The sequence below is a fragment of the Diadema antillarum genome, unplaced genomic scaffold (genome assembly GCF_040938485.1).
Source record: "Diadema antillarum isolate AM-2024a unplaced genomic scaffold, OU_Dant_1.0 scf00000149, whole genome shotgun sequence".
Classification (NCBI taxonomy): Eukaryota; Metazoa; Echinodermata; class Echinoidea; order Diadematoida; family Diadematidae; genus Diadema; species Diadema antillarum.
The window spans coordinates 822575-847673 of record NW_027271038.1 but is presented as its reverse complement, the minus strand read 5'-3'; the positions used below and the strand labels follow the sequence as shown (position 1 = coordinate 847673).

Here is a 25099-nt window from a genome sequence, read left to right as displayed (position 1 = left end):
AGTCTCAGGTGTAGATACGGGTTGATGTCATTTCGTTTCTTCAGCATTATTATAGCTTCAAAGAAAAAAAAACAAACAGGAAGTCCATGATTCAAGGAATGGTACAGTTTTGGTTGAGATGGGATTCAGCTTTTAAATTTTTGTGAGATAATATAGAAACCACACATGAAAAATTAAATAGCATACAATTCTAGAGGAATTCAAAGCTTATTTCCTGAAAATCAATTTTGAAATGGCTGAGACATCAGAAAACATAGTGAAACAAAGGGATCCTAATAAAAGGTGGGTCCCGACTTTTGTCAGGATCACTTTGTTTTGGATATTTTGGCCAATTCAAAACCGATTTTCATCAAATCAGCTTTGAATTCCTCCTGGAATTGTATGCGCTTTAATATATGTAAAAAGTTGTTTCTAATCATCTCACAAAAAAAAAAAAGCCCCATCTCACCCAAAACTATATCACCCCTTTAAGATATGGAGAAAATAGTGAGTCCTCCAATTGTATATCATGGAAATTTATGAATGGGTGATTTCTCTTTTACTACAAATACATCATGTCTTGCTCAACTCGGTCTTGGTGGATTTAGTGATATATTTGCGATCAGTGCATTATATTTCCATTTCCCTCTTATCTGTTATACTGGCCCAAGCTCTATACAGGTACATTCAAAACCAATTATGTGTAAAATTACACAAAATAATATTTCCACTTATGCACTTGGCATGTACTACCACTGTCACTTGGGGCATTGATAATGGCCTAAGCGCCTCACATGACAAATCTCTATTTCTTCTAGATGCATTAAAGTTTACTCTGGATCCAATATTGAGTAGCTTTTGACTTCAAAGTAAAAATATATATAAGTTATAATGGAAAAGAAAACTCAGAACTTGATCATTTTTATAGTGACAATATATCCGTGACAATATGTCCATGAAAGTTGAAGGTCCATGTACCAGATTTGTGGACATATATGGAGTCTGCTCAGTATTCTTGGTACAGTGGTAGTCTGAGGGGAATTCAGCCACACTTTGCAGTCAATCACTCAAATCTAGCAAGCATCAAGTGTATGTGCAGGAAATTGCATTAAGTTTGGCAAAATAAGCCTGATTTCTCAAGAATTTCCCACTGGTCAGAGAGACCATAATAGAGTGTAGACTTGCCATCCATAATGATGTGTTTGTTGATTAGATTTAAAGGACCAGACACACAATTGCACCAGCTCACATTTCCCAGTAAGAAATAGGAAGTGATTAATGACAAAATGAGAACCATTTACATGATAATGTAATTATAGCAGAGCACCACTCCATTTGACATGATTCTAATTGAATGAAAGTCATGTGAGATGGTTTACTGATTGTTTTCAAACACAAATCTTCAATCACAAATACAGTGTATTCAACGTCTCTGAAGTATTTCATATATTGTGCTATAAATGGTTTCTGAAACGGGCACAGACATCAAATACAATATCAGCTCAGTGCTGACATGGAAGCATTGGTGCTTGTTAGAAAGCTGTAAAGAGCAGCAAGGTTTAGTATTCAGCTGAAAGCAGACAAAATAAAAGACCCAGTGTTGATTTTCTGGCATTGACCCATTTGTGCTGGTATTCAAGGGCATAGATCACAAGTCACTAATGGTCAGGCAAGGTTCTGTAGGAGAAAAATATTCTCTCTGGTCACTTGGCATTGAGGCCTTTTCTGGAGCCCTTTTTTTCTTTGTTTTGTTTTTGTTTTTTTAGATTCTCCAGCCAACCTGGGGGCATTTTATGAAGCGTTTTGTCAGACCTTTTTTTTTCTGACATAGTGTTATAAGCTAGTGAAACCCTTGCATCTGATCGGCTGAGAGCAAATATGTCAGGGAAAAATGTCTGACAAAATGCTGTATGAAATGCCCACCTCCCCCTCACTAGCTGTTTCCTTCATGATTACAAAGCATGTGATATGCCTGTCATATATACATTCATCAGAGTTTTCTTTTTTTGATGCTCCCCATGGATTGAAAGTTTGTGCCTGAAATCATGGTGCAAACAGGAAGACAGGAGATGGGAGTGTATTGGGGTAGATGGAGACATCCTTACTGTAACTATGTTATCATTCTTACCCCACCTCCTCATGGTCATCCTACATTGCAGATCAGTGCAATGACCTTGGAGCAGAGCTCTCCCGCGTGGTAGGGGAGTTAGAATGTGCAATGGAGGGGCGCAAGGTGGCCGACACGTACCGCAAGCACATCGAGTCGGCGGAGCAAGAAGTTGAGAAGCTCACTTCTGCCTCAGAAGAAATCAAACAAAGAACGTTACAGGTGAGATAATCAAGTTACTCTTCCCGTATGTGTAACGATTTGTACTTCAAAATGAAACTACAGTGTATGTAGAAAGTGCTGCAAGGTTTATTTCTCTGACAAGAAATTTAGAGTTTAGATTATACACTATAGTCTCATCCCCATAAAGTTTACTACATATCAAAGAGGAGTGGCAGAAAGATAATCTGTTATATACTGTATACGCCGTTAGTTTTCGCAAGGGTTTTATTTTCGCTAATTTTGCGAGCTTTGGGCTGATCGCGAAATTAAAGACACGCGAAAATATTAACCCGTCATACCTTATGTACAAATTGATGACAAAATGCATCCAACGCTGGCTGGACCAGAACGCGACTGTTACACCGGCCAGTACAGTATGTACACATACTGTATGTTACTAGTACCTACGCTACGGTGCGACCGATTGTGGAAGTGCAGTACGATGCTAAACATGCATTAAAAATGTGCAATTTCTGTGTTACGTTACCCTACGCGAACGAACACCGGCTCGACGTGGTTGGGTGAGGCCTAGGGATGCATGTAGCCCGACCAGACGCCGTGTGCGCAGGTTAGGATGCATGTTAGCCCGACCAGACACCGTGCGCTAGCGCTACACTTGTGTACGTACAGCAACAGGGCCCACCGTGTGAATGCCGTGTGTGAGTGTCTCACTGCAAGTTCCCATAATTGTTTCATTTTATAAATCTTCTACTGTGTCTTTTCTATTTTCACATTTGGGAAGTCACAATGCAAATGGAAAAACGTTACGAGTACGACGTTGGCAAGTGTTTGACCGTGTTTCTCGGGCTTGGCAGTAGACCCTACTACTACCTGTACTATAGTATCAATCGCGAATTTAACAACATGCGAAAATGCCACTGATACCATGTGTCGAAGGGTTTCTCAGAAGACGACCGCCATAATAATAAACCGAATACAGTGAATTATCGTTTCAACTCAAGTGGGTCATCCCACTCTTTTATTCAACCAAAGTACGAAAAGGAAGAAAAAGGAAGAAAAATACAAAACAATTTTTTTTTTTTGGATATAAACAAATTGTTATATTATCCTCCTTTCTGCTAAGTCCCTATATAAGCGCATGCATTTCTACGTATGAAAACCCCCCTATGAATAAAGTCCCTACATTATCCATGGCACTTTCCCGTTGTCGATAACCGCGCGATGCCTGTACAGGGTTGCTCATGCGAAGCCGGATCCTGGCGTCGGATACGCGGTTCACGCGAGGTGGCTGACGCCTGTTCCTGCAGTCCGTCGCGGCGTGAAGCGTATACGGGTGTGGCAGCACGGCGTGGCCGGATACACACGGTCGATTGGCGTGGGTATTGTCCGGTTCGCGTGTGTCTGCCTGGTTCTGTCCACAGCGGGGCGTGGGATTACTCGAAGACTCAAAGACCGGGCGGTATCCGACTCCGGATACGTCCTCGGACAAGTCCGGATACTCAGTGCCTGGATACGGACGGCTATGAATATAACAACAATCCCTTGTCAAAATACATTTCTACCCGACTAGTAATCCTCAACTCCTATAATACAACATTTGTGTTCACCATTGCAGGACTGTGTTAAGGTACAAATGTATCCGAACATCCTCAGCTTATTATCACATTAACTTTCTTCTTTCCTATTCATTTTGACCTTTCTTACAAAAAAATACACACAAATTATGGCACATTTCGGTTCTGTTGCAATAAATTGCCATAGAATGAAATACATAAGCACAGAAGTACTCGTTTTCAGAAACCTCTGCGAATAGATAAAAATTCACACCATTAATGGGACAGTTATCACTATCCAGCGATAGAATTCATGTAACAAGCAATACAAATCTCTCCCGTAAAAGCTCACTCTTTTCTAGCTGCTTTTACTAACTTTGCATATATGCTCTTTATACTGTATCTATCGTCGTTCCAACATTTATATCCGAATTTCACAAAAAAAAAACATACTTTCTCTTAACATTAATTTCTGTGTCTGAATCGATTCACAGCTACGCTTTATCGATCCTCATACATATCGTCCTTGGCGTAGATATATGTATCAACACAAATCGATAATATTACTAATATCATAATTATTACAATTTTCAGAAAAAAATGTCGTAGCAATTACACCAGCAAGAAAACTCATCGTTCAGGATTAAAAATCTAATTGCTATTTCTTTTACTCAAACGATCTCATTTTTGACGTAATACAAATAACCTAACCCTCTCGCTACCGAACCAGTCCTCCTTCTGGCTTAAATATTTTGGCTCATTACGTACACAAAAACAAACATCATTTCAAGCTATATTTCAAGAACCTCACGTGGTGTATTTGCTTTATACTCTTTAACATTAACATTTCTTTATTACTATTCTAATCCATTAACAAAAAAAGGATTTCTTTCCTACCGGGTGCTAAATTGAGTAATAATACCAAATTCTGCAAACTTACAGCTTCTCGGTTCCTTTTCCTTTTTGAGTGACGGCCAGTGGTGTCTACGGGGAATGCACCAAGCGACGCAGCCGAATTAAATGCAATGATGCTCAGGCCCTGTTCTTGGCTTGTCAACCCGTCTGCGCACCTTCTCGCCAGCAAGCCTCAAATGCAACTGTTCACTCTCACTGCTCACTCACTTCACACTCACACCCTAACCATACATTCCTGTCATATACTATTCAAATCGTATTTAAATTATTATTCCAAAATATTTGTCTCCAGATCACCAGCTCCCTCTATTGACACCAAAACAAACTATAATCTATCACCAATGTCAGATTCATTTTGACAATTTACCCCCTTTTTCAGAAAATATTTTGGTGAAATTAGATTGCCCGTGTGACATTATCATTCTACGTACTCTGTGTATAAACAGAAAAACGCTGGTTTGGACATTTCTCTGTTACACCTTTTCATCCTTGTCACTGTTTACCTGACTCCTTACTGATCAGTGCTACTGCTGGATGCGACTCATGTAGTCGGCTCCAACGTTCTCCTTCCCCTTGATAGCTTCGATCCGATAACGGAACGGCTGCAGAGCGAGAGCCCACCGCATCACTCGTCCGTTGGCGAGCTTGCCTCGCCGCATAGCAAGGAGGGGCTCGTGGTCGACTTCGAGGACGAACTCCTTCCCGTAGAGATACGGCTCGAACTTTTGCACTGCCCATATGACAGCAAGACACTCTCTCTCAATCGTCGAGTATCTTCGCTCTCGATCGAGCAACTTCTTGCTGGCAAACGCTACTGGGAACTTTTCGTCGTCAAATTCCTGAAGTAGCACAGCACCGATTCCGTTCTCCGAAGCGTCAGTTCGGAGGAAGAAGGTGCGATCGACGTCTGGGAGATGCAAAATGGGTGCATTTGCAATCTTCCCCTTTAGACACTTGAACGCATTTTCTTGCGCTTCCCCCCATCTCACCTGGTTTGGTTCCCCCTTCCGAGTCAGATCGGTGAGGGGTACCGCGAGGGCCGCGAAGTTCGGCACGAACTTTCTGTAATAGTTCGCTAGGCCAAGGAATGAGCGGAGTTGCCTCTTGGTTCGCGGTCGTTCTGCCTGCTTGATGGCCTCTACCTTCTCGGTCCGCGGCTGGATCTTGCCTCTGCCGAGTTGATGCCCAAGAAACTCCAGGCTCTCTTGCCCAAGCAAACACTTCGACGGTTTTGCCTTCAGACCTGCCTGGCGAAGACGCTTGAAGAGCTCTCGCAGAACCTCCAGGTGTTTTTCCCATGTGGTGGTGTGCACTAAGATGTCGTCAATGAAATTGTGCACGCACTCCATCCCTCGAAGAAGCTGTCGCATGATTCGGCTAAAACTAGCAGGGGCGTTTATCAACCCGAACGGCATGGTTCGGAATTGGTATAAGCCGTTTGGCGTCACGAACGCCGTGAGGGGCTTAGCCCTCTCTGTAAGCGGAACCTGCCAGTAGCCTTTGGTCAGGTCTAGCTTACTGAAATAATTGTCGTTCGCCAGTTGGGCGAAGATCTCATCTTGGTCGGGAATAGGCTCGGCATCTGGTACCGTGACCAAGTTGAGTTTGCGAAAATCGCAACAAAATCGGTTCGTACCATCCGATTTTTTCACCAATACTATCGGTGAAGCGTAAGGCGACGATGATGCTTCGATCACTCCGAGATCGAGCATTTCCTTTACCTCGTCGTCGACTACTCTACGGAGAGCATGCGGAAGCGGGTACGGCCGGGACTTGATCGGTCGTGGATCAGTTAACTCGATGTCGTGGCAGCCTAGATTCGTCACGCCAGGCAGATCAGTCAGGACATCGGGAAAGTTTCCGATCAGTCTCCTCAACTGTCGGCTCTGTTCGTCAGACAGAGTGCTGCCTAACTTTACGTCGGCTACCGTTTGCGTCTGCGTGAGTGTTGGCGTCTGGATGAGATGCTCATTCGACGTGGGTTCGGGGCCGAGGTCGTCGACGTCCTCGTCTTTCTCGTCTTCCTCGATGACGGATACGCCAGCGACGTCGTGGCTTACCAGTCCTGCTGCATCTTCGTCGTGGCGGCGATGATACTGCTTGAGCAGGTTGGCATGAAACGTCGTCGTCCTCGTCCCGAGGTCGATCCGGTAGTCGAGCTTTCCAATCTTGCCTACTACCTTAAAGGGGCCCTTCCAGTGCATTAAGAGCTTGTTGTGGTCGGTTGGTAGCAGCAATAGTACCTCATCTCCGACTTTGAATGACCTGGGTCTCGCCTTCCTGTTGTACTGCTCTCGGTACCTGTCATGGGACTGTTTCAGATGTTCATGCACCATTTTGCATGTGTCCTCCAGTTTCTCCCTGAGATCCATGACATACTGATATGTCGATTTTGTTTCCGGCTCTGCGTTGTCGTCGGTCCATAGCTCCTTCACAATCATCAGAGGTCCGCGTACGGCTCGTCCGTACAGGAGTTCAAATGGCGCAAATCCCGTACTCGCCTGTGGAGCCTCTCTGTAGGCAAACAACAACGCGTCAATGTACCGATCCCAATCCTGGGGACGCTCTTCGCACATTTTCTTCAACATCTGTTTCATGGTCCCGTTGAACTTTTCCACCAGACCATTACAGGCCGGGTGGTACGGAGTAGTGGTGATGTGGCGGATGGACATCAGTCTGCTCACCTCCTTCATTACGTCGGACATGAACTGCGTTCCGCGATCCGTTAACATCTCATGTGGGAAGCCTACTCGTGAGAAAATCGTGAACAATGCTTCCGCGACTGACGTGGTGTCGATGTTTCTAAGGGGTACTGCTTCAGGATAACGAGTGGCGTAGTCCATGAGTGTCAGTATGTATCTGTTCCCGCGTGACGTCACCGGCACTATCGGACCCACAAGGTCTACCGCCACGCGATGAAATGGTTCGTCTATCAAAGGCGTGGTTCCGAGGGGGACTTTGCTCACCTTCCCTTTCTGCAAAGAACGCTGACACACATCGCAGGATCTGCAGTACCTGACTGTGTCTGCTCCAATGCCGGGCCAGAAGAAGTTTTGCAAAATCCGCTCCGTTGTCTTGTGTGCGCCGAGATGGCCTCCGAGTATCGACTCGTGTGCTAGACTCAGAATCTGACGTCGATATTTGCGAGGAACCACCAGTTGGTTCGAGACTTCCTGCCGCTCGCCGCATCCTGCTCTGAACTCGCGATACAGCAAGCCCTTTTTCGCAATGAAGCGTGACTGATTCCCATTTCGGCTCGTCTTCACCTCACTACTCTCCGCTTGTTGTCGAATTTTCTCCAACGATTCATCATTGCTCTGCTCACGACGAAACTCGTCGGCTGTTGCAATGTCTGCCTGCCGTGGCACTTTCATCGCTCGTTGAGGTTTGGCTGCCTCCCTGCGCTGTGCCCTAGTCTCCACGGCTAGCCCACTATCCGCCTGCCAGCTGCTATCCGGGTCGTTAGGCTCACGAACACCTGCAACATTGCCCAGAATAACATCGTACACAGGGTTATTCATGCACAGTACTTCTAACTCACCAACGAAGAAGGGAGAATCGATCATGACTGTGGCGACTGGGAACTGCTTCTCGGAGCCGTCGATCAGGATGCATGTCCGTTGCGATCCGGTCATCTGATCCGCTCTCACCAATTCCGTGCGCACCACCGCTGTCGAACAACCGCTGTCACGTAGTACGTCCACGTGCGTTCCGTTTACTATGCCTTTTCTCACAGGCATAGCTCTAACTGGCTGCTCTCCACACGCAACACTCATCAGAGGCAGATCCGAATCCGCTATCCGGATATCCGGACTTGGCTCTGCACAAGAAAAACATGAATCGATTACGAGGCATGCGTTACCGTGCTCTGACATTTGACGCTTACCCTCTGAACCGCTGCTACGAGTCGATACCGGGCTAACATCTGTCTCATCCGGTCGACCAGCTTTTGCTCCGGTTCGCATTTCCGGAGTGCGGTTGTCGGGCTTCTTGTCGTCAGCTTTCCGGTTCGGATCCGGTTTCTGTCCACCCTGGATTCCGACTGCAGCCTTTTCTTTCCTGGTCTCTCGGCTTCTGCAATACCTGGCGATATGCCCCTTCTTTCCGCAGATGAAGCATCCGTCCGGGCGGGGAGTCGTTGCTCCTCCCGGTTGGGGTCGAGCATCACCTGTGGAAGTGTTAGTACGAGATTCAGGTTTAATGTGACCTCGGGACTTACCACCCGTCTGCCCTCCGAGATGCCATCCCGAGCGGGCCTCAATGAACCTGTCGGCGATATCCACGAAGTCGTCTATGTCAGTCGGCTGTCTCTCTTTAATGAACGTCTCCATATCCTTGGAGCAGACGTTGAAGAACTGCTCGATGAGCACCAGTTGCACCATCTCCTCGAAGGTTGGCTTGTGGCCGGATAGCTCCAACCATTTCTCGAGATAGCTCCGTATCCGTATCACGAACTGCGCTGCTGTCTCTCCCGTTTCCGGCTTTGCCCCACGGAATTTCCGCCTGAAGCCGTCGCTAGTGAGAGAGTAGCGCTTGAGTACTGCGGCCTTTACTCGGTCGTAGTCTTGTGCCTCGTCGTCATCCAGTCTCGAGTATGTGTCTAATGCTTTACCTGTCAAAAGAGCACTCAAATGAACGGCCCACACATCACGTGGCCAGTGCTGAGCATTAGCGTACCGTTCAAACCTGTGTAAATACACATCTAGATTATCTTTCCCACACTGAAATGCTGGAAGTTTTGGAGCCCTAACTGTATTTATTTGAACTCGGTTACTACCTCCCTCTTCTAACCTAGCCTGTTCTAACTTAAGTTTCAGTTCAGTCAGTTCCTTCTCTTCCTTCATCCTCTGTCGCTCTTCCACTCGTGCCTCTCTCGCCTTGTCCTGTTCCGCCTTAATAAACTCTTGCAACTCTGTCCCCTCTAACCCTAAGGTCTGCCCTACCTTGGCTAACTTTTCTAGATCCATCACACTCACTCTCTTACTCTCGCACAGGGTTGACTTACCAACAGAGCCTCACCGGCAGAACATATACCCGGCACTTCCAAAGCAGACGAGCGCGTGAATGACGGTGCTTTCCCCGTGGGCACAGGCCGGAAGAAGAACTAAGTGGAAGCTGAAACACAATCAAAATATCCACAAAATTACACTGGATTATCAGGCTACAATTACAAATATATCCTCACAACAGTAATTAAATTACTATCAACTGGGAGAGATTAATTACAACTATCGAGACAATAGTGTCACCTATCCGATACCCCCTCTAACAATTTAAAATTATTTCGATAGGTCCCTTCGTGGTCGCCAATTATTGTCAAAGGGTTTCTCAGAAGACGACCGCCATAATAATAAACCGAATACAGTGAATTATCGTTTCAACTCAAGTGGGTCATGCGACTCTTTTATTCAACCAAAGTACGAAAAGGAAGAAAAAGGAAGAAAAATACAAAACAATTTTTTTTTTTTGTATATAAACAAATTGTTATATTATCCTCCTTTCTGCTAAGTCCCTATATAAGCGCATGCATTTCTACGTATGAAAACCCCCCTATGAATCAAGTCCCTACATTATCCATGGCACTTTCCCGTTGTCGATAACCGCGCGATGCCTGTACAGGGTTGCTCATGCGAAGCCGGATCCTGGCGTCGGATACGCGGTTCACGCGAGGTGGCTGACGCCTGTTCCTGCAGTCCGTCGCGGCGTGAAGCGTATACGGGTGTGGCAGCACGGCGTGGCCGGATACACACGGTCGATTGGCGTGGGTATTGTCCGGTTCGCGTGTGTCTGCCTGGTTCTGTCCACAGCGGGGCGTGGGATTACTCGAAGACTCAAAGACCGGGCGGTATCCGACTCCGGATACGTCCTCGGACAAGTCCGGATACTCAGTGCCTGGATACGGACGGCTATGAATATAACAACAATCCCTTGTCAAAATACATTTCTACCCGACTAGTAATCCTCAACTCCTATAATACAACATTTGTGTTCACCATTGCAGGACTGTGTTAAGGTACAAATGTATCCGAACATCCTCAGCTTATTATCACATTAACTTTCTTCTTTCCTATTCATTTTGACCTTTCTTACAAAAAAATACACACAAATTATGGCACATTTCGGTTCTGTTGCAATAAATTGCCATAGAATGAAATACATAAGCACAGAAGTACTCGTTTTCAGAAACCTCTGCGAATAGATAAAAATTCACACCATTAATGGGACAGTTATCACTATCCAGCGATAGAATTCATGTAACAAGCAATACAAATCTCTCCCGTAAAAGCTCACTCTTTTCTAGCTGCTTTTACTAACTTTGCATATATGCTCTTTATACTGTATCTATCGTCGTTCCAACATTTATATCCGAATTTCACAAAAAAAAACATACTTTCTCTTAACATTAATTTCTGTGTCTGAATCGATTCACAGCTACGCTTTATCGATCCTCATACATATCGTCCTTGGCGTAGATATATGTATCAACACAAATCGATAATATTACTAATATCATAATTATTACAATTTTCAGAAAAAAATGTCGTAGCAATTACACCAGCAAGAAAACTCATCGTTCAGGATTAAAAATCTAATTGCTATTTCTTTTACTCAAACGATCTCATTTTTGACGTAATACAAATAACCTAACCCTCTCGCTACCGAACCAGTCCTCCTTCTGGCTTAAATATTTTGGCTCATTACGTACACAAAAACAAACATCATTTCAAGCTATATTTCAAGAACCTCACGTGGTGTATTTGCTTTATACTCTTTAACATTAACATTTCTTTATTACTATTCTAATCCATTAACAAAAAAAGGATTTCTTTCCTACCGGGTGCTAAATTGAGTAATAATACCAAATTCTGCAAACTTACAGCTTCTCGGTTCCTTTTCCTTTTTGAGTGACGGCCAGTGGTGTCTACGGGGAATGCACCAAGCGACGCAGCCGAATTAAATGCAATGATGCTCAGGCCCTGTTCTTGGCTTGTCAACCCGTCTGCGCACCTTCTCGCCAGCAAGCCTCAAATGCAACTGTTCACTCTCACTGCTCACTCACTTCACACTCACACCCTAACCATACATTCCTGTCATATACTATTCAAATCGTATTTAAATTATTATTCCAAAATATTTGTCTCCAGATCACCAGCTCCCTCTATTGACACCAAAACAAACTATAATCTATCACCAATGTCAGATTCATTTTGACACCATGATTCGCGAAAATATCTGTACGCGAAAATATTGGCGTATACAGTATATAAGCTTGTGATGTGGAGGAAGGTAGATATTGCCCAGAACTGTGAGATTTGGCATCAAGTAGGATCATAAGAAGAAGTTCCCCTTTTCCTGGGACATTTTATCAAGTGTTTTGTCAGTGATTTTCACTGAGAAATTTGGTTGTCAGTGACTGACAAGTTTCATGAAATGTTGCCCGGGTTCGTCAGCAATATAATATCATTTTGCATACCTGTATGATGCATGTACTTTTGTGTACCAGTATGTGATGCTTCCATACGTTATCAGCACTGAAGGCAATTTTCCTCCCACTCTTTCACCTGTCTCTGTAAGCATCCATATATCCTTGTTCTTGCCTTAAAGAATATTTTTGTAACCTCAATAACTTAAGAATGATGTCAAATGTCAAAGGTCATATGGTCCAGAGTTGAAGGCCTGTCTATTCAATCAATAAGATATTACTCATTACTCTCCGTAATGTAATATTTAGAGTATTAAAGAGATGTTAAAGTGTGCGGTTAAACCACTCCTGCTGAATATGAGAAAGGTCAAGCTGAAAGATGAGGACTATTATGCCATAAAGAGAAAACAATTGTGAACAGAAGACATATCAGTGGACTCTAAGTATGCCTCTGAAACATGGAGCATAAATTCCTTCAGTGATTGCTAGTGTGAGTCAAACATAAATTTTCCTATGGTGTTCATACGAAATCTTACCCCAAGCATAGCCAAAGGCGTGAGATATACTGCTTTATCGTACTCTGTTAGGAAGTTGTGTGCATACAAATAATAGGGGTGATTATAATGTTAAATGCTGTAATGTCAAAAGTTTTGGTACCAGATGGTATTGTTGTTGTCAAATTGATACACAGCTAAAATTGACATGCTGGGCTAGGGGTACACGAGGCATTGTAATTTTACAGTGAACAAAGAAAAGACCCTTTACAGTCAATATTGTGCTTTGTGTTCTTTGAAACCCAGTATTTCTTCCCAAGTCTGTGTACACCTTAATGGGGTCAAATGATATGCATAACTGCGCAAACCTTAGTTCGCCCTATTGTAAAATACTACAGGTTTTACAGGTACTACTACTACAGGTACGTTTCGCTTGGTGCGTGTCATACATGTTTTGATGTAATATAAAGATTTTATCTCACGCATCAATGCTGTCAATACTGCCTATTCCACTCAGAACTCCTACTTCAAAAGTTCCAGTGACATCATTGTGAATATATGACTCACAACCATGTTACCCTCACAAAGAGTTCAACTTTGTAAATGACAAAAATGTCAGGAATGATTTTTAAAAAGATAGATCTTTCCTTGGAAATTAAAATCTTGGGTCTCGGGCAATTACGCCCTGGGCAATTACCCCAGACCCTTCCCCTGACCCTAACCCTAATCCTAAATCTTGAACCTAAACCTAACGCTAACCCAAACTCTCACCCTAAACCAAACCCTAACCCTAATCTTTACTCCAACTTTATCACTAACCAGTTTTTAGCGAGGGGGGTAATTGCCCTTATATGAAAATCTTATCTACATGTACAGGGTAACTCCTCTTTTTATATGTATCAAGTCTATGATTAATTTTGATATCTGGAATTTGTCAATTTTTCTGAAGCTTGTCGCAGAAGTGTTTTTGGTAGTGACCTATTGTATTTGAATGTCTGCGTGCTTGACTGCACTCTTTCAAAGCTTATTTGCTCAGAATTATTTATTTGCTGGCCAGCTCTCATTCCGTTGCTGTGGTACGTGTTTGGAAATGAAAATATGGAAATATTATACATCATTGGGTAGCTTATAGTCTGAAGAAATGAGACATTCCAAAATCAGTAGATTGATGTTTGGTGACTCCATTAATGGCTGTTGTGGTGATGCTCACATACATACACCGCACATGTACATGAGTGTACATACACGGCTATGGTGTAATGATACTTGGAGGGATAAAGTTGTAGCATACTGCACACTACAGTATGCTTTTCACTCAAGATCTGTGGAAACCTGCTCACATGTATCTGTCATAATGTGTCAGTATTTTTGGACACACCACATAATCCATGCAGCATGCACTTTGCCATATACATGGATACTGATCAATGCATTTCAGGTCAGAGTCAATAAGGTATAGTGACTGCAGTGTTGGTCAATGAACACTCCTAATATTGTGCTCAGATACTTACTTGTCAAGTCATAGAAAAAAAATCCTCACTATCGGAATGGAAATGACTTGTCTAGACTAGAATGAATGAGTAAATCAAGGTGGCCCAGTGGTGGTAAGGGCATCAGATGCAGATGTGCAGGATGTCTGGATTGATTTCAGAGAGATTAATTGATGTCAAATGCAGCTTGTGATTGGTCATTTGAAGGTCGTTATTATTGGTATATTGATTTAATGCATGTGAAGGTTGTAATTTTAAGGTATTTTTTCAATTTGTTCATATATTGAAATATTCACTTACATTTGTCTGAACTGAATTGATTTATAATGTGAAATTTTTTTTGATTTTTTTGTGGTCTATTTGACATTATTTTGCAACAAACATGATGCATTTGCTTGTAAATCCATTTAGCTGTACTGCATTTTAAGTCTTACTTTCTTGCTACAACTTTAGATGACAATGTGGCATGAATCAAGATTTTCTGTGAATATAAACAGGTACTTTTTAAAAAAATAAATGCTGTTCTATGATAGCGCACATACAGTATGGTGATAACTAACATCTGGATGTCAACTTGCCAATGGCCAGCCTATAATATCATTCACTGCACATTTGTAGATGGCATACATGATTAGATTCTGCTGTAAATGTCCTTATAGGCAGTCCAAGAGGTAGAGAGCTTGGACCTAGATAGTGTGGAGGCGCAGTCCCCGCAGAGCCACCGCACCACGCCCAACGGCCACCACAGCCACCGGCAGCTGCACCTGGAGACGCGGAGACGGAGCAGCCTGGAGCAGGAGGTCAGCCTGCTGCGAGAGGAGAATGAGACGCTGAACTCATCTCTCAGTCTCAAGGAGGAGGAGATGCACAAACTCAAGGCCAGCTTCATGGGCATGAGAGACGAGAGGGACAAGCTGAGAAAGAAGGTGGGTGTATTCAAAACTGAGCACTCTTGCGCCCTCGCTGAAATTTCGAAAGCTTGAAAGTACGATTCCACGCTGTACTCTAGTTGACTTTAATAGAGTAAATCAGACAATGACAGAAGTTTCATCGAAATCAGACAAAAATAAAAAATTTCTTGAAGTTTTGCATATTTTCACAGAATACTCGCATCATTGGAGGAGGCAATCACGTCACAACTCTCCCATTGATTTATACTCACACAAATAAACAAAAACTATAATTCACCAGTGCTTGTAGTCAGTGATTTCACAATCACAACCTCTTTCTTAGCGATTGTCATCATTGTTGTGTTTGTTAGAAACCAATGATTTAATGCAAGGGATATGTTGTATTTGTACTGATTAAATGTCCATAAGGGAGATGAGCAAAGAATTGTGTACAGTTCAGTAAAGCACTTATGACAATTTCCTGTGTGTGCTTGCCCCGATATCACTTATTTTAAAAAAACAATGAGAAACTTTAAAGCTTTAAAACTTTCATATTTTAAGCGTGAGTTAGTTTGATTAACATCCTCTGCTGTTTTCTTCGTCCAATTTTACCATATTAAACTTGAGCATGGTGGTGAATTGCACGTCAGATGCAGATACAACGTAACTATCCCTTACTTTTCTTTGACAGTCATATGTGTATGACCCTGTGTAGTGTCTTCTCCAGGCAGGGTGGGCTGACTCAATTGCTAAACACTCTTGTCTCTAGGGCAGGACTGTATGAGTACAAGATTAGTTGAGATAAGATCTCTGTGTTTCGCAAAGAGTAGGAGTAATAAACCCAGTAAAATCATCTATTGCTATTGATCAGTTTAAAGATGGAAAGATGATGTCTTCCACTCCAACAAGTTGCCAGGTACATTTAGTTTGATGAAGCCTTGAAAATCCTGAGTTTCCACCTACTTAATCTCACCTGGGGTATATGAATAAAGCCAGGAGGTCACTTTGTCTCTGTCACTGGTGAGACTGAAATTCTCTGTACTCTCCTTCTGCTCTGACTAGGTACGAGAACTCCAGAGCATCCTTCATGCAAACAACCAGAAACTGGGTGGTTACACGTCTTCCTCATCAGCAGAGCAACTCAACTCCCCCAACCTTCGCCACTCTCCTGGCCCCTCGCCTTCCCCCTCCCCTTCTCCATCCCCCTCCCCCTCGGCCCACAACGTCAACCCCAGCACAGGGGAGATGAGCCTGACGGGGACCGACCGGCGAACCGACCAGCCGGTGGCGAAAGTTGCGGAGAGGGTGAGGTTAAAGCCGGCACGGAATATGAGCACCAACAGCGTCAGGAACAATCGTGATCGCTGTGTGTTGGGATCAGATATCAATAACATTGGGGTGAGTTTCCACTTGCAACATGTGCAGATTATCTTTCAGTTGTACAATGTACTAGCATCTTTATAAGTTGCTTATAAGCCCAAAGCACATGTAGTAGCATTTGGTAGTAAAATCTTTGCCTTCTTCAGACTACGGTACACCATTAGTTATCGAGGGATATCAATCTCACGTTTTTACTGGATTAATTGCATGACTACCACTTGTGACTGATGCACTGTGGATGTAGCCTTCCTGTATGAGTTCTTTAAAATGACCACACGGGCATTCAGAATTGCCCCATTTTACAGTAACTGTAAACCAACTTAAGAATATTACGTAGATCCTATGCAATCAAGGCAAAGTACATGGCTTATATATGAGGATACATAAAAAATACAATGTATTTTTGGATGTATCTGTTAACTTCATATTCCGATGTTTGTTTCAGTCAGACCATAATCGTAGATCAGAGAGGAGATATGTTTCTCTCAAACACTAATAACATTGCATCATACGAATTCAGATCAGCAACCCCAAGGTGGCGGAGCACCTTGCACAGTCTCTACAGTCCTGCTCCAGCATCCAGGAGATCCTACAGACGCTGTCCAGCTACGGGCTGGCCGTGCCCGAGAGCAAGGCGCGGGAGATCGAGGTGGAGTTGGAGCGGCTGGCCAGCAAGATCGAGCACCTGCAGTGCCAGAACGACCTGCTGCAGCTCTCGCTGGAGGAGAGCAAGGCCAATGCTGACCGCCTCACCATGCTGGTGGGCAAATACGAGTCCAACAACACCGCCCTCCAGCTGGCCCTGAACTATAGCGAGCAGACCATTGAGGCACTAGAGGTGCTCATGGCCCTGAAGGACAGTGAGCAGTCAGTCCTCCTGGCCAACTGCAAGGCAGCAGGGGTCGGCATGGGTATGGGTGAGTCTTGTACAAATAGTTAGCTTTGCTGGTGTTCTGGGAAAAGCCAGGCCAATTTTTCGAATTTGCTTTGAACAAGTTCGCAGAAATGTTATGCATCAGTAGTTTGTCTCATGCTTCAACGTGTTGAAGCAAAGAGAACTTTTACTCACTTTATTTAGTTTAGAGTGCTCCGTGAGGTGCTGGGCCTATTATTCCTCATTTTGTAAGTCAAGCAGTTGCTGCAGATCAAAACGAGACATCACCCAAGGATGAATTCCTTTGGCACCCTAGAATGGCAATGTCCAAGCTTTAACTGGGATCCTTCAAATATTAAAGCTGAACTTATATTCCTGCAGGAATTTCAAGGATTCATTTGTTGTGCTCACTCATTACTGGCAGAGTGGTATATCTATTGATGGTGTGTACAGATAACTTTATTAGCGTTTGGTAGGGAGAAGATGATGTTTAACCAGAGGTAATTGCTAACCTGTCACATATTGTTTGAAGATTACACATGCAGAGGTCAGAACCTACCACTGGAGTAGACAGAACAGCTTGTCTCTACCATTTACGAGTCTATGATTTATGTTTGATGAGGTAAATTAGAACTACGTACAGGTGGAGGCCAATGTATCGCTTTGTACGTACTTTGTGCATATTTTAGGTGTAGCATGGTCAGTATAAATGTTTGGACTATGCTATGTTCAATGTTCCACTTCACTTTCTTTTCCTTTTTATGTACAGAGAGCTCAGAAGGGTCAGGAGAAGATTCAGAGGAAACGACGTCGATGCTGAAACGAGTCCACGACAACCGGAAGACATCTGAGAACATTGCCAAAGCTTTGCTGCAGAGGTTAGACAGGAGTTGTGGCACAATGATCTGCCACGTGCCGCTGCAGCCCTGGGAAGACGTCTCTTCACACAGTCACACAAGGTGAGGGCCTTGGTGCATCCTAGCTTTCTTCCTTCCTGGTACTCCTACATTCTTGCCAGTCTATTCTAGCTGTCCTTGGCAGATGTACTTTAGACTTTGCAAAATCTGGCATCAATCCTATTCATCATGATTTAATCAAAACACCATCATTCATGTATGTAAACATCCCACACTGAATTTACATAGTGTTCTTATTGGAGGATTAAATGAATTGCATTGCATTGCATTGCCATACAAGAACCTGTCAATCAATTTTAAGACATCCCATTTCTAGTGGGGACAGTTAATAGAAGAATCGTTTGTCATCTAGTAAGACTTCAAAACAAGGTCCATTTCAAAGCTTTGCCTCCCAGCAAGAGTTTTAATTTCTGGAGCAGTTATGGGAAAGGAATACTGCAGTCATTCCATCTTACATAATGTCCCTACCTTTCAGAACTTTGAACATCTTAGTTTTAATATAAAAGTGAAAGTATTTGAATAAGTAAATAAAATAGATATAATGCAACAGTGCCATTATCTGAAATTGTGACACTTAAAAGAGATGACTTGATAGCAATTTAATAACATGCTCAACTAGAAAAGCACTTTAAGAGTGCAGACCTCTGCCAAGCAGCTCATTTCCACCCATACACACATGCTGAAAAGAGCCCTATTTCCCAATGATAATGAAGCCTTTTTTTAGTGTCTCAGAGTCTACTTCATCAGCTTCCTGCATGCTGTGCCTGGAATGCGCACTCAGTGCACGTATGCACACCTCAAATACGTGCAGCTTGAACTCCCATTTTTGTTTGCTTTATTTGCCAATGATAATCCTGCAAAAAAAGGGCAAAAAAGAAAAAAAATTCCTGGATCGCGAAGATAGTCCAGATTACTACCAATATGTAACCATCCGTTCCTTGTGTCATAATCAACTTTTCCTGTTAGTTTCATTCAAGTCCGTACAGAACTTTTTGAGTTATTTTGCAAACAGACAGACAGACATAGAAACCAACGCCGGCAAAAGCATGACCTCCTTGGCGGAGGTAATTATATACCTGTTTCAGCTTCACATAACCAAGCATTTCTTCTACTAGTTGGGTACAATTCTTATAGAGATTGCAGGAAAGACAGCTCCAATGCGGCTTGCTTCCAACGAAAAGAAAATTTACTCATTCTGTTTTATCTCATGGGATTTTGCCAACATTGATGCGAAATGATAAGTCTGTTCCTTGGCTTTATTGTGTAAAGGAAGCTGAACACTTCTCTTTCTCGGTGTTTGTACAGCACTACTAGTTCCACAGCGAGCAGCTGCGACACAGAATTCTCTCGGGAGGACGAGCAGCGTTTGCGTGACTACATCCAGCAGCTGAAGAACGACCGGGCCGCCGTGCGCCTCACAGTCATGGAGCTGGAGTCGGTCCATGTGGACCCCATGAGCCAGGAGTCCACGCCCAGCTGTGACAGCCAGCGTCTGGACCTGGAGAATGCTGTGCTCATGCAGGAACTGACAGCACTAAAGGTGGGCCAGTTAAAGGGAGCAGTCTGCAATCAGTGTAACCAAGAGACAAAATGTTTAACATGTTTTTGGTGCTCTCTAAAAACCACAAATTGTGTTCATGATTCACTTTTTTATAGAGGCCATTTGTTGACTCACTCATTCTCGAGAGTATTTCTGTAAAGCTGTCTTTTCTTGGAGCCTTTGTGTTTGTCATTCCTTTCTCAGTTTCTTGTAACTTGTTGAGAGTGCCTTTTTGTGCATCTGTGAAAAGCCCCACAGTAGGATTTGATCAAACTTGGCATCAGTGTTTCTGAGGGACAGGAGATACCAACTTATTTTGATTGTACGGAAAGGCCTAATGGGGATCCAGGGCTAGAGAGGTATGCATGCAATCATTACCAGTCATCATCCGTTGTCACCCACATCTGTGCCGTAGGAGGAGAAAGCAGAGCTGAAGGCCCAGTACTACCTGCTGGAGAAGGAGAAGAAGACTCTGGAGCTGAAGCTGAGCTCCAGAGAGGCGCAGGAGCAGGCCTACCGGGTGCAGATTGACCACCTCAAGTCGGAGGTGAAGGACTCCATTGGCTCCTCATGGGAGGAGCAGTCGTCATCTCCTAGCAAGAACAGAAAGGAAAACATGGTGAAGAATGGGAAGGTATGATATGCTTCCTCAGGACTCTCTGTCACAGCAACTTTAGATTCCATGGTTTGAATGGCCACCTTGCATCATATTAAAGTGAAAACATAGTTTTGGTAAGGGTTTGAGAACCCGTCTGGCACCATTTCATATTTGCTTGCAATATATCGAAAGAGTCTACCAAGAAACTTACCTGGCTGACGCCATTTGCCCGGATGATGAGTTGTTTTGGAGTATTTCGAGATTTATTCCAGAAGGCTCCAGACTAACTCGGTCTCAGGGAAAACTCGGCCCTCTTTCAGACAATTTACAGGCAGTTTGTGATCGCCATATTCTATACATAGGTGCTTGATAGGCGCACATTAATTTTGCATGCGGGCCAAAGAGGTTCTTTGATGCGCGCGTTGTATCAACTTGGACCATAACTGCGACTAGCCAGAACGCGAAGCGTTACAGGCCGCTCCCATAGTACAACACTGTACAATCCAGAGGGACAACTCGGCTCCACCGTCAAAGCGAGGCCGAGTTGTCCCCCTGTCCGAGTTTAGCCTGACCCCGATTGCGTAAGTTCTGAGACTGCAACTCCAGCGAACCTTTTTGGTTAATATTTCGCCTTTTCGTCGTTACCCATAGAATATCTTGTTATTACAGCGTTATTCCACACATTTCGTAGGCATACGTGCACATTTGGACCGAAATTTGACAACTTTTGCAGGCGTACCAGAACTATGTTTTGGCTTTAACCCTCAAAAGAGATTGTGTTCACATTTCCCTTGGCAAATTTATTCTCTGATTAAGGGACAAGTTCACCTTCATAAACATAAGGATTGAGAGAATGTAGCAATATTAGTAGAACACATCATTGAAAGTTTGAGGAAAATCAGACAATCCGTTCAAAAGTTATGAATTTTTGAAGTTTTTGTGCAGTACCCGCTGGATGAGAAGACTACTGCAGTGTATGAATATCTTAGATGTCACATGCGTACAACAATATAAGGAAAATATAAAGAGAATTTCACAAAATTCCATCTGTTGAAAAAAGTATACATTCCCCTGACTCGTTACTGACAAATGTTATGGGTAATATTATTCCCCCTGCCTTTAGAAAGAGGCAAGTCAAGTGCTCTTTTATTATGCGAAAAAAGTGAAAATATGTTGAATTTTCTTTTACATTTTCTTTATACTGTTGTACGCATATATGACTCACAAGCTGTAGTAGTCTCCTCATCCAGCGGTTCCAAGACAAAAATTTAAAAAATTCATAACTTTTGCATCGATTGTCCAATTTTCCTCAAACTTTCACTGATGTGTTCTACCAACATTGTTGCATTTTCTCAATCCTTATGTTTATGAAGGTGAACTTGTCCTTTAAAGAATGGATGATTCTTGCAAGAATATGTAATGACCATTATGTTGTGACCAAAGATTTTATGTGATTGTGAATATTCAGGCACTGTCAATATGATAAACTTCAACCATTTTCTCTGTACCATAATAAGATGTCAGGTGTCGTAACGCAACATTTGTCTTTGGTGATGTCACTCTGATAGTGCAGATTGCCCAGAAATGTACTGCATGCACATGACGAAGATTTGTGTTTTGTCTGAAGATGAGGTATGTAGAGGGGTTTGGGGAAACCTTTGTGGAAGGTATTTATGTGGAATTACCCATCAAGATCATGATTTATCTCACTTTATTCTCGAATGACTTGGTCAATTTGGTGTCAGTGCCACCAAACTCACTCCTTACAGGGGTTTTATTTTTGGATGTTACTCTCTGTGAATAGATTGAATGCTCATTCTGTCTTTTTATGAACACCAAGTGAAAAAAAAAGAACTGGGATTTAAACCTGTGTCACTCTGCCTCATATCTACATCCCACCCCTCAGCACGATGCCGACCACCAATCTCGCCAGGGCTCTACCAGCAGCAGCGGGGGCGGCGGCCCCGTGACCACACCCGCCATCACCCTGGCAGAGCTGAGCATGCTGGAGGACCCAGCCTTCCCTGTCAATGCAGCCGAGATGCTGCGGCGGGAGAAGCGGCTGAAAGCCCGCATCCAGGAGCTGGTGATGACCCTGGAGAAGCTGCAGAAGAACTCAGAGATGCGGCACCAGCAGTCAGCCGAGTTCGTAGCCGATCTGAAGAGAGCAAACAGGTTGGTCAATGTGCTTCACAGCTGCTTGTTTGTAATCTGAGATAACAATCCTCATCTTACCTCAGGGTGTGAGCTCCAAAGTGAATTCCTTCTTCACTGTTAGAAAAATATGGAAACTTGTGACAAGGAGAAGAAAAAATAATCATATTGCAATGTTTTGAAGCACTGCATATGCATTGGATACAACAATGTGTACGTTCATTTGTGTTCTTTCTTTAAGGTAGGGAAAGTTATGTTCGATTCCAACAAAATATACACTGTAATATTCCCCCCCCCCCCCTCAAAAAAAAAAAAAAAAAAACTGAAAAAAAAAAAACTGAAAAAAAAACTGAAAAATTTGTGTTATCTGTCAATGACCTAAGACTTGCATTTCATAGTTAAGCCATAATTCTGTATATTGATTTTCTGTACTGACACATCGCTTGATGCAATTGATGAAATGTAAAGTGAAATATCATTGGCCCCTGTATGCATCTAGTCATAGCCACCATAGGAGTGTGCAGCATATTATAGCTAGTCTACACCTACAAACACATGCCTGTGTGCATCCTTTGCTGTACATATGTTGGTACAGTTGTCGTAGTAATATATATTAGCAGTAAGAATTGAATGTACGCATACATGTATTGTCAAAATGCACAAACAGATTAAAGTCATGCACGGAGATTGAATACTTGATGAATATGAACTATAAATCATTTTGTGGTTTTCACAGAAATCATAGCCGTGCTAAATATATCTGATAGGCATGAGTTTTCAAAGTGATAACAGATAGAGAAAAGTCTTCCTAGCCTGGCAATTCTCTTTAACCCGTTGAAGACGAGTCCGGAGTATACTCGGCATGTGTCTATGGGAAATGCATGTTGTAGCAAAATCAGCCTGTCCTCAACGGGGAAACTTCTTCAAAGAATCAAGAGCTTGATATCTGCTAAGTACTGCACTTGTGTGACACAAAAGTAGCTTCAAGAGGTAGACAGAACATGCCAACGATGAAGGGACAGAAGACCCAACCTCCTTTATAGCTGTTCTATGTGTAGCATACTCCAGCAATGCTTCAAACCAGTGTAGTCATCTATGATTGCATAGACACAATTTACAGAATTTACAGGATTACAAGATTTACAGAATTATGTACCCGCTCATTTTACATGCCTTTCAAATTTTGCTTTGAAAGAAAGAAATATTTGGGAGAGAGAAAGTAGGTAATAATGAGTACATTCTTTTTTTTCTTTTGCTTTGTTTGTGTTATGTGTTTTTTGTGTTTTGCTTTATCTCTCTGTAAGTATGATCCTTTTTGCAATCTGTATGAAAATATACTAGGTGAAAAAGAAGGATCGTCCATTGATGTGAACCCATCATCTACTCCTTACTGGGCAGCGGCACTATAAACTGAGCTCAAGCTAATTCATGACAGTGTTATAGTGTATGATGAATTTGGAACAAAGTACTTCACTTTGTTTCTTTCTCTTAGTTCTTGTCAATAATTCACAAGTATCAAGGGAGACATGTTACATGATTAAAGAATGATTCAAAACTCCAAGCTAGTCCCTTTTACACATTGTCCTTTATGAAACAGATGAAATAGCATTCTTTCTTATTTGGAGCTTCAGCACAAACAAACAAATGTATTAAAGGTCTAATTTACTATTTGCAGATGATGCTTTAAAATAGTTCTAAAATGTGAGTTTGGGGTAGAAACAGCCACTGTAAGAATTTGAAATTATATAATCAATGTTAAGTATTGTTAAATACACAAAATGTGAACAAAAGTTACGTGTAGGGTAAAAATGTTTCCAGACTAAACCATCTACAGTTATGATTTGATGAAAAAAATACTGATGATCTCCTTATATTTTAGGCTTTATTGCGAAAAGTTTATATGGTTGGAAGTTTTGTGATACAACAGACCTATACATATGCATCAAATGTGATATCTTGAACATTTTTAAAATCACTTTTCCCAAAGGTAAACATGTTCTTTAAGTTTTGTTTGTGTTGTCATGGTATTGCCATTTCTCTGCAGTGCATTGGTGACAGCTTATGAGAAGGCCAAGAAAAAGCACCAGAGCAGACTGAAGAAGTTGGAAGCACAGATGATGGCGATGGTAGAAAGACACGACACACAGGTAAATAAAGAACAGAGTTTAGATCTGTGTCTACTTTTAACTTGTTTGCTGGAAAGAAATTCAATTTATTTTTTTATCGGAGTATTTACAACTGTGAGCATTCATGGAAGTGTGGTAATGAGGTCAAGTTTGATTAGATACTTAAATTTGCTTTTTGGCTTTAGTCCAATTTTGCTTTGTGTACATATACTTACCAGCAAAAAAGTCAAACATTTTTGCTGTTCATATTTCCAGTGTTTTTGGAATTCAAAGCAATTGTGTGGCATTCATGAGAATGGTTAGAAATAAAGAGAGAATGTAAGGAAGAAGAGAAAAATGCTTTTCCATACCCTTTTCATTCATGTTGATGTTTATAAACAGAGAATAATTTTGCGAACAGGATGAAGAGAGTTCCATGAAAAAAAGCAGACATAAAGAAGCAAAATTCTGGGTTTTTAAAAGTTTTATTTGTTTTC

General features: G+C 42.6%; 1 protein-coding gene across 1 annotated transcript in view; it reads left to right on the top strand.

Annotated features, from left to right (window-relative positions):
- Positions 1-25099, top strand: part of LOC139721761 (colorectal mutant cancer protein-like) — a 45147-nt gene that overhangs the window by 18521 nt on the left and 1527 nt on the right. Inside the window, 9 exon segments of the mRNA XM_071633086.1 lie at positions 2139-2308; positions 14804-15070; positions 16097-16432; positions 16935-17325; positions 18058-18247; positions 19511-19745; positions 20161-20379; positions 22250-22518; positions 24542-24644. Of these exon segments, the coding sequence (XP_071489187.1) occupies positions 2139-2308; positions 14804-15070; positions 16097-16432; positions 16935-17325; positions 18058-18247; positions 19511-19745; positions 20161-20379; positions 22250-22518; positions 24542-24644 (2180 nt within the window).